Here is a 10,187-nt window from a genome sequence, read left to right as displayed (position 1 = left end):
CCATTTTTCAAGGATATCATTTTGTGCCTCTATGCAGATTGCTTTGTTCTTTTCAATAAGTGCATCATATTCTAAACGAGTAAACATTGCATTATGACCAATTTCCTCAAGAGAATATTTTACTTCCAACTTTTCACTATTATGAAACTGTTGATATGAATATCCTTCTACACATCTCCTCATGCATTCACTACATATCCAAGGTTAGGAAATAGAATGCCAGATCAAAGAATGTCCTACTAGATTACTAATAAATGGTAGTATCTTAGATTTTCCTGCAGTAGGGCTTAACCAACCAAATCCTCCAACAGAGTATGAGTGTCCCTTTGCAAAGTTCTTGCAAGTTCTAGGTATTCTGTCCCACAATGCTTTGTTCATCTATTTTGCATGTTTAACTACTAGTAAGACACATTATTCAAAAACAAAATCAGATGCCAACCACTCTGATAATCACACCTGCAGCTTGTTGTATTTCAGAGCTCCTCCGCGCAACCTTTAATTCACATACTTCATAATGGACTTTTCCGTAGGATAGACTTTAGACAGCTTTTTTTTTTTTTAAAGATGTATACTCAGAAGTCCTTGATTCTTTTGTTTCTTAGATATATTTTTAAATTTCCATTTTCTAATATTTTTGCTTGTGCATAAACAACAATTTTGTAATAGTGATCTTGTCCTTTTTGGTTAGATTTATTAGTAACTTGATACTTCAGAAATTTTTAGATTCAATTTTATATCATTTGCTGCTGGTCTTTAGATATAAAATTTACTTTGGTTGTTGATTCCTTATCTAGAACACTTGTCAAACTCTGTTGTTAATAGCAATACATCATTCCAGGATCACTAAGGTGTTCTGTGCGCACAATCATGTCATATGTGAAAATGAGCAGTCTTAGTTCCCTATTTCTAATCCTTATACTTGGAATTTTTCCTTTTGCCTTACAGGCTACAAGTTCTAGGGCAATACTGAGACAGCGAGAGTGGGGATCTTTCTTGTGTTCAGCATCTCAACGGGAACAAGTTTTTAATTTTTCCCTATTAAAAGCCATTTTTGCTATAGTTTGTGGATACCCATCATCAGACTGAGGGACTTTTCCCACATTCCTAGTTTACCAAGAGTTTTTGTCAGGGATGGATGTTCAGATTTGCAAGATCTTTTCTGCATCAATTGTAACAATTAGGAGATTTTTCTCCTTCTATCCATAATGTGGTGAATTTGCTGATTGGTTTTCTTATACTTAACCAACTTTGCGTTCCTGGGGTTAAGCAAACTTGGTCACGATGTATTACCATTTTATATGTATTCCAGGACTTAATTCACTGATGTCTCACTTAGGATTTCTGTACCCATGTTCACAAAGAAGATTAGCCTGTGATTTTCCACTCGTGTAACTGTCCTTGCTCTGTTTTGATATTACAGTTATGTAGACCCCCCAAAACCTGGGAACTGTACCCTCTTTTTAATTTTGATAGATTTATGAAAGATTGAATTTATTTCTTCCGTAAATGTTTGGCAACAAGTACTAACAAATCTATTAAGCATGGAGTTTACCTTTTTAACCTGTAAAGGTTTAATTACCCATTTGATATCTTGAGTGGTTTTGGGTCTGTAGGTTTTCTATTCTTGTCTCAATTTGGATAAGCTCTATATTTCTGAGAGGTCATCTGATCTAAATTTCATATTTATGGTGCAACATATTGTCTGCATGTTCCATGGTAATATCCTGTTTTAAAATGCCTGATAATGGTTATATTTCATTTTATCTTTTTTTTTTAAAAAGATTTTATTTACTTATTTATTTGACAGAGAGGGAGAGTACAAACAAGTGGGGTGGCTGGCAGAGGGAGAAGCAGGCTCTCAGCTGAGCAGGGAGCCTGACATGGGACTTGATCCCAGGTCCGTGAGGTCATGACATGAGCCAATGGCAGACGCTTAACTGACTGAGCCATCCAGGCGCCCCATGTTTGGCTCTTTTGATCCTCCCACTATATAGTTTACTTTCCATTTCATTAAGAGATACTTCTTCACTAATAATCTTCCAGGTCTATGTCCTATGTTTTTTGCTTTTATCAAACATCTGGAAGTGCACACTAGGCTCACTGCTCTTCATGCTGACTTTAGGGCAATAGAGGCATTCTGTGCCTCATTCTTGTTTTGTGCAACATACTCTCTAATTTTCTTGCCTCCTCTTTCTTTCTCACATGTTATGTAGACAAGCATTTCTCAGGTTCAAACATGTGGTTATTTCCCAGTTATATTCAATTATAGAGTCTCAACAGAAGGTACTGTAATCGCACAAAACTCCCATGGGAGGGTGAATCCTTTAATGGTTGTTGATCATTGCTTTGTGGCCCAGGGTCCTGTCAGGTTCGTGAATACTGCATGTGACTAGAAACAATATGCTTTCTTCCCAGTGCTGGATACATGTGTATTAGACTAAGGTGTGCTGTGAGTATTTTCTTACAGGTTAGTTATTTCTTGTAAAGATTATATAAAGAAGCATATTGGGTTCTCTGGCTATGACTGACAGTCCTTTAGGTTTCCTTGTGATTCTGTTGATACTTGCTTAATATTGTTGCCGCCATATTATTGCTTACTTGCAGGTTTCAAATTGTTATATCTTCTTGGAAACAGTTGCACCTTTGCTCGTTACAAAGTGACTCTCCTTATCCCTAGTAACGTTTCTTCCTCTGAAGTCAGCTTCTTCTGATAATAATATAGTTGAATAAATTTCCCTTGATTAGCATCTTGGGCTATCTTTCTCCATCTTTTTATTTTAACCTTCCCATGTCCTTCTTTAGATGCATCTCTGCTGAGGAATGCTGTGGAGAAAAATAAGTCAGGAGAGTAGAGTTGGGGTTGGAGTTGATTTTCACGAGCATTGACTTGGGAGGAGCTCCTGGAGGAGATGTCGCCGGGGCCAAGGGACATAAGGGAGTTAGCATTTTGGAGAGTAATAGTCTATGTTCAGGGAAAAGCATGGAGAATGCTTTGAGAGGGGAACACAGCTGTCAGATCGAGAACTAGTAAGGAGGCCAGCATGGCTGGATGAGAAGGGACAACAGGATGTAGTGGAGGTGAGCTCAGAGAGTAACAGGGAAATAGATCTTTAATATATGAATTTGGCTTCTCACCAGAAGGGATAGTGTGCTATTGGAGGGTTTTGAGCAGAGGCGAGGAAGGAAGAAGGGAGAAACTGAGAGGCCATGGCAATTATCCAGTTGAGAGACAATAGTAGCTTGGACCAGGGTAATAGGCCAAGTAAAGGTAGAATGTTCAGTTTTTGGACACATTATCACATGAAAATGCAGTAACTTCATTTGAAACTCTTATTTTAGTAGTCTGAATTTCATTTCCAACTTCCTGTTAGCTAGAGATACCTTCAGAGTGTTTTGAATTTCCAAGGCTCCAGTTTTCTTTTTTGCATTTGGCTGTGGTTCTGTTGTTTTATTTCACAGTATGTTATGTGTATTAACCCCAAATATTTGAATTTGTTGCTATATCCTTCATACAATTATATCATGACTTTTTCCCATATTTTATCCCATAAATATTTTGAAAGGAAAACATAAACTTAGTAGTGTAAAAAGTGTTCGCTCTCTTATTTACTGTTATTATCATCTGTTAGAGCAATATTTTATTATGATAACCTCATTTCAATATCTTTCTGGTCTATTTTAACTGTCAATCATTGAGGGAGGTGTTTTTAAAATTTTTTTTTAAACATATAATGTATTTTTAGCCCCAGGGTTACAGGTCTGTGAATCACCAGGTTTACACACTTCACAGGACTCACCATAGCACATACCCTTCCCAATGTCCATAACCCCAACACCCTCTCCCAACCCCCCTGCCCCCAGCAACCCTCAGTTTGTTTTGTCAGATTAAAAGTCTCTGATGGTTTGTCTCCCTCCTGATCCCATCTTGTTTCATTTATTCTTTTCCTACCCCCCAAACCTTCCACATTGCATCTCCACTTCCTCACATCAGGGAGATCATATGATAGTTGTCTTTCTCCGACTGACTTATTTCGCTAAGCATAATACCCTCAAGTTCCATCCACGGCGTCGCGAATGGCAAGATTTCATTTCTTTGGATGGACACATAGTATTCCATTGTATATATATACACCACATCTCTTTATCCATTCATCTGTTGATGGACATCTAGGTTCTTTCCATCGTTTGGCTATTGTGGACATTAACATTGTGGCTATAAACATTCAGGTGCACGTGCCCCTTCGGATCACTGTTTGTATTTAGGGTAAATACCCAGTAGTGCAATTGCTGGGTCATAGGGTAGCTCTATTTTCAACTTTTTGAGGAACCTCCATGCTGTTTTCCAGAGTGGCTGCACCAGCTTGCATTCCCACCAACAGTGTAGGAAGGTTCTGAGGGAGGTGTTTTAATATTTCCACATTTTGATCTTTCTTTTTTTTTTTAAAGATTTTATTTATTTATTTGACAGAGATCACAAGTAGGCAGAGAGGCAGGCAGAGAGAGAGAGAGAGAGAGAGAGGGAAGCAGGCTCCCCGCTGAGCAGAGAGCCCGACGCGGGACTCCATCTCAGGACCCCGAGATCATGACCTGAGCCAAAGGCAGAGGCTTTAACCCACTGAGCCACCCAGGCGCCCCACATTTTGATCTTTCTTTAATCTATTTAGTACTATTGGCTATGACATTATAGTTTTATATTAATACAATTTCCTTTTTATGCCACTTGCATGTAACTGAATTTTTTCCACACACATTCATTCATGCCTAACATACATATATGAAGTGCACAGATCCTGACCCTACATCTTGATGAACACTCATAACATGTACATCACCTGTGTTACCATCACTGACACAAGAAACTGACCATATATGACAGAAGCTCCCATGGGAATTATGGGGCATGAATCATAGAGAATACATATTGGGCAGTATTTCCCTGCCTGGGGCATGGGACTGGTTCACGATGGGGTGTAATTCCACCATGGTGAATGACATGGGAGGGATTCCTCGGTTGGAATGTGGAAGTGAAAATCCCTTTACCTCAGGATAATGGCTCTATTTGGACTGGACACAGAGTAGAGAGAATGAATCCCTAAGTGTTGTTGGCAGCCTTATTGCTGTGGGGGGAGGTGAGCTTCCTTGAGAATGCAACCTGCTTTAGGAAAGTGCAGCGAGAAGTAGACAAAGGCAACCTGCATTCAGTCACAATGTCCAGTTCAGCACAGAGCCAAATCTGCAGAGTGATTCAGCTCTTCACTCTGTGGGGACTGAGCCAAATGGTCTCCTTGATTGTTCACCCAGTGTCGACTGATCTCTGAATCTCTTGATTTTCATATATATTCAATGAGATTATCACAATATGTTTATTTTATGGAGAAAGTTATAGAATCAGTAAATGTTAAATGATTTGCTCAAATCTCACAACTAGTCCAGATCATTGGAGTCATAGTTTGAAAGCTCTTTCAATAAAATCAATTGTAATGATATTCTTCTCAAAAATTTTCAGTGGCTCTATATTTCTTCTACAAATGATCAGAAGTTCTTGGATGGTGGGAGTAAGCATTCAGTTGTCTAGAAATTGGCTTCAATCCACTTGCCTTAGCTAGTTTCCCACCAGGACCCAAACTGTGCATTCCACCCAATCATCCTCTACCTGTAGCTCACCTGCCTTCCCTCATGCTCTCACACCACTGATCTCTTCTTTCCCGGTTACAACTGTTAGTCAGCCTCTGTTTTCACCTCCTACTGGAGATGTCATGGTGAACTGAGTCTCTTGTGTGAAGAGGCACTTATCCCCATTAGGAATACGAAGGAGTGATGCTCCAGGGGTGTGCTCTTGAGGGTTCTCATTGGGGGGCCAAGGTCATCATGCAAAAATAGGAGAAGGTGTTTATGACATGATTCCACATTCTCCAGGGAGGGATTCTACAGGGCATATGATTCAGTGTCATATAATGTTCTAGAATCAGTGCCCTGAAGCACTGAATTGTATGTATGAGCAGGTGGCTTTTGAGTAGAGGTAAAACTTCTGACACAGTACTGAGAAATTTCAAGAGACAGAGTCAATAGGTAAGAAAGGGAGGATTCTGCTGTGTGTGTGTGTGTGTGTGTGTGTGTGTGTGTGTGTGTGTGTGTGTGTTGGTGGGTTTTCCATTTATAGTTCCTCTCCAACTGATTGTGGAGATGCTGTTGAAGTGATGTGTCCATGCTCAGGAATCACTGGACACAGCTGACACATTGCCATCAGTAGACTCCTTGGTTTTGATGCTGGTGACTTTTCTTTTCTCTTTTTTCAGAGATAAGTACTCTGTACATATTTTTTAAAAAGATTTTATTTATTTATTTGACAGATAGAGATCACAAGTAGGCAGAGCAGCAGACGCGGGGGGGCGGGGGGGGGGAAGCAGGCTTCCCGCTGAGCAGAGAACCCGATGCAGGGCTTGATCCCAGGACCCTGAGATCATGATCTGAGCTGAAGGCAGACGCTTAACCCACTGAGCCACCCAGGTGCCCCAGTACTCTGCACATATTAATCATCAAGTCTTTGAATGTTGTAGCTGGAAGGGAACTTGGTATAAGTTCCACTCCCACCTCCTCATCTTGAAAGATGAAACCTACTTAGGGAGTGCTCTGCCTAAATCTTTCTGTTCAGGAGTTCTGCAAGACAGCATTGGGGTCTCTAAGTTCCAGAGAAAAGGTGCAGACAGGGCAGTCAGTGGCTTGTTACCAGTCATGAATGGCTTTGTTTTTTTCTTCATAAGATGCTTATAGTCCATTCTATAGTTTTTCTATTTTATTTACATTACACTTAAAATTTTCCAATTTTCAAGATCTATCCACTTCTAAATATTTGGAACTAAATGCACTTTATTCTTTTTTCTCATCAGAAATGGATTTTAAGTGTTTGATCCTGTGACTATAATTTACTGATTTCAGGAGTCTTTTCAATAGGCAAATGATAATTAGCATGGTTAGTATGGACATTTACTCTTAATGGATGATATGGTCAAACTTAGAAATAAATCAAGCTGCCTTCTACTGTCTGCTAATGTCCTACTGGTCTTTACTCAAGGTGACGTGAGCTGTGTCCTGTTCTCTTGGGTTCCTCAGCTCCCACAGTGTACTTCTGCTGGTTTTCAAGCATCACCAAAGGCCAGTAGGTCTCCATTGAAACGCTAGGGTGTCATCAAATACATGTGCTTTGAGTAATACCCTCTTCTTCCTTATGCCCTTTCTCCTTCCACTGACTGTACCTTCCACTGGTGACATGCTATAATTCGGTTATTCACACTCCCTCCACACTGAGAAGTATCAAATCCCTCACAGAAATATCTCATAGACCCTTGTTATTACCTCTGCTTGCCAACAGTGTTGTATGTTGGTTTCACTCTTCTTTTTGGCACTCTCTTTCTTAAAGCCAGAGTGGATTTCCTCATTTTTTTATTCTAGCACTCATCAAACATTGGTTTAGTATCAATTATGGGTCAGGGACTATTGTAGACATTGTGAATGTAGCAAAGAAAAAAACAAATTCTTGGATTCCTGGAATTTATATTTATTGATGGAGTTAGATTTTGCTCATATGGAATCTGTAAATATTATAAACATACAATATATAAATTCTAACCCCTTTATTCACACACACACACACACACACACACACACACACACACACAAATGTCAATTGCTGATAATGGGAAAACACAGAGCAAGGTATAATAGATAGAAGCTGAATTACTGGCATAACAGTGGAATGCTGTTTTATGTATTTTTTCCAACTTTCTGTTGAGCTGAAGATCCAATGTTTGCCTATGATTACTGAACCTAGAAAATGGTACTTGTTCAATCAGTGTTTGTTGAATAATTAATGATTAAATGAGCTCCTGATAAGAAGGAAAATAGGAGGGAGAGAAAAGACAGACAGACAGGAAATGTTTAAATCAGTTTAGAATGATCAGAATTGGATGATTCTTAAATATCATGGTCACAAGGATTAGTCATAAAGAACTAGCTCTTAAAATTTCCATTGCAGGCCAATCTCCATATAATTGTCCATGACCAGTGTTTGCAAAATCAATAATCCTGAAGCAATTCACACTATTTACAGATCACCTAAAAAATAATGAAATATGAGATATGAAAACTGTGCAGGAATCCACAACTACAGTTGAACTTAGATATATTTTCATATTTAATAAGCTTCATACTGGTATTTTGAAATGATAAATATTTATAATAAATATAAATCAACTGTGCTGTATCTTTGAGTCATTAGGTTGTCTTAAAAATTTTTGTGGATATCTTTTTCCCTTTGTCTACTTTTTAATACTTTATTTTAATTTTTGGTAGTTTAAAATGCAACTATTTATATAAAATTGAGAAAAACAGATAACTCTGATAGCAATGTTATGGGAATGGAACCTCAGTTATAAAATATCAATGTTTGTTTTAAGGCTAGGTTAAAATCAAACTATATAACATGTAAGTACAAGAGCATTTTGGTAATAATCTTATACTTTTCAGACAAGACTTCCAAACTGGCATTCTTCACTTTCTCCTTTTTATTTGAAACGTTCATTATTCAGAGTGATTGGCCATTTCTAAAATCACCAAGATGAATTTGGTCAGGACGTGTTCCTCTTTACATCTTCAGCCAAGAATATCTGGGGGGAATTGCAGATGCAGACTCTCAGCTATTGGACTGTGACTTCATAATATGTATACAATGTCCCTAAAAACAAAATACTCTCCACCACTGAAATGAAAAGGCAAAATCAAAGCTCTGTGGTTGAATTCATCCTCCTGGGCTTTTCTAACTTTCCTGAACTCCAAGAGCAGCTCTTTGGGGTTTTCTTGGTTGTCTACCTGGTGACTCTGTTGGGAAATGTCATCATTATAGTCATCATCTCCTTGGAACAGAGCCTCCATGTGCCCATGTACCTGTTCCTCCAGAACTTGTCTGTGGTGGATGTGAGTTTCAGTGCAGTCATTATGCCCGAAATGCTGGTGGTCCTCTCCACTGAGAAAACATCAATTTCATTTATAAGCTGTTTTGCACAGATGTATTTCATTCTTTTTTTTGGTGGCACTGAATGTTTTCTCCTGGGGGCGATGGTTTATGACCGATTTGCTGCAATCTGTCATCCTCTGAACTACCCAATGATTATGAACAAAAGGGTTTTCATGAAATTAATAATGTTCTCCTGGGTCTCAGGGATCATGGTGGCTACTGTGCAGACTACATGGGTTTTCAGTTTTCCCTTCTGTGGCCCCAATGAAATCAATCATATCTCTTGTGAAACCCCAGCAGTGCTAGAACTAGCATGTGCAGATACCTTTCTGTTTGAAATCTATGCATTCACTGGCACCATTTTGATTGTTATGGTTCCTTTTGTGTTGATTCTCTTGTCTTACATTCGGATTCTCTTTGCCATCCTGAAGATGCCATCAGCCACTGGGAGGCAAAAGGCCTTTTCCACCTGTGCCTCCCACCTCACATCTGTGACCCTCTTCTATGGCACGGCCAATATGACTTATTTACAACCGAAATCTGGCTACTCCCCAGAAACCAAGAAGCTGATGTCATTGTCTTACTCACTTCTTACACCTCTGCTGAATCCACTGATCTACAGCTTGAGAAACAGTGAGATGAAGAAAGCTTTGATGAAACTGTGGGGCAGAAAAGTGGATTCACACCCATTCTGATAGTACTGAGAAGCCATGTGATACTTGGTCACTGTTTGACAGAACTCTACTTAATAGTTGGTGGCAACAATTTGCATTTCTTGGTGTGTGATGTTTAATCTCTTTATGTCTACATTAGTTGTATATTCGAGGTATCTTCATATATTAGTGTTTTATTTCTGTTTTTAAATAAATGTATGATGTTCATTAATATTGGATATAAAAGAGTCTTTAAAATTAATTTATTGGTGGCCATACAGGTGTTTACGTTAGGTTTTGCCCCTTGCGGTATGGTAAATAAACCAGTTGTAAACATATAAATAAGGTGGCTTTAATTTCTGTAGACTAGGTTTCACAACATGGGTTGAATGGGTCAAAGCAACTGTGAGTTTGCAAACTTTTATAAATATTACCAAATTACTTTTAAAAAATGATTATTTATTTTAGAGACACAGAGAGAGAGCGCAGAGCAGAGGGGAACAGAGGGACAGAGACCCTCCTGA

At 38.8% G+C, this 10,187-nt stretch overlaps 1 protein-coding gene across 2 annotated transcripts; it reads left to right on the top strand.

The window, feature by feature from the left end:
- Positions 1 to 5,978: 5,978 nt before the first annotated feature.
- LOC125079347 (olfactory receptor 10A3-like) lies at positions 5,979 to 9,753 on the top strand. 2 transcript variants are annotated; one of them, XR_007121098.1, is made up of 2 exons: positions 5,979 to 6,069; positions 9,442 to 9,529. XR_007121098.1 is itself a non-coding variant. In XM_047692879.1 (2 exons), exons 1-2 carry the CDS (start codon positions 8,761 to 8,763, stop codon positions 9,703 to 9,705), a joined length of 474 nt encoding a protein of 157 aa, XP_047548835.1. In that variant the 3' UTR covers positions 9,706 to 9,753. The 2 variants fall into 2 exon arrangements, 1 of the variants encoding a protein (XP_047548835.1); XM_047692879.1 differs by lacking the exon at positions 5,979 to 6,069 and adding an exon at positions 8,761 to 8,970 and having other exon boundaries at positions 9,442 to 9,753.
- Positions 9,754 to 10,187: the final 434 nt, after the last annotated feature.

This window comes from Lutra lutra, chromosome 10 (genome assembly GCF_902655055.1).
Source record: "Lutra lutra chromosome 10, mLutLut1.2, whole genome shotgun sequence".
Taxonomy (NCBI): domain Eukaryota; kingdom Metazoa; phylum Chordata; class Mammalia; order Carnivora; family Mustelidae; genus Lutra; species Lutra lutra.
Note: the sequence above shows the minus strand (reverse complement) of the source record. Positions and strands in the feature narration are given on the sequence as shown.

Bases quoted from the DNA above. Each gene is read 5' to 3' on its own strand.
- LOC125079347 (XM_047692879.1), top strand. From the start codon at position 8,761: ATGAAAAGGCAAAATCAAAGCTCTGTGGTTGAATTCATCCTCCTGGGC. The intron at 8,971-9,441 runs GTGAGTTTCAGT...GCCATCCTGAAG, and splicing joins AGAACTTGTCTGTGGTGGAT to ATGCCATCAGCCACTGGGAG.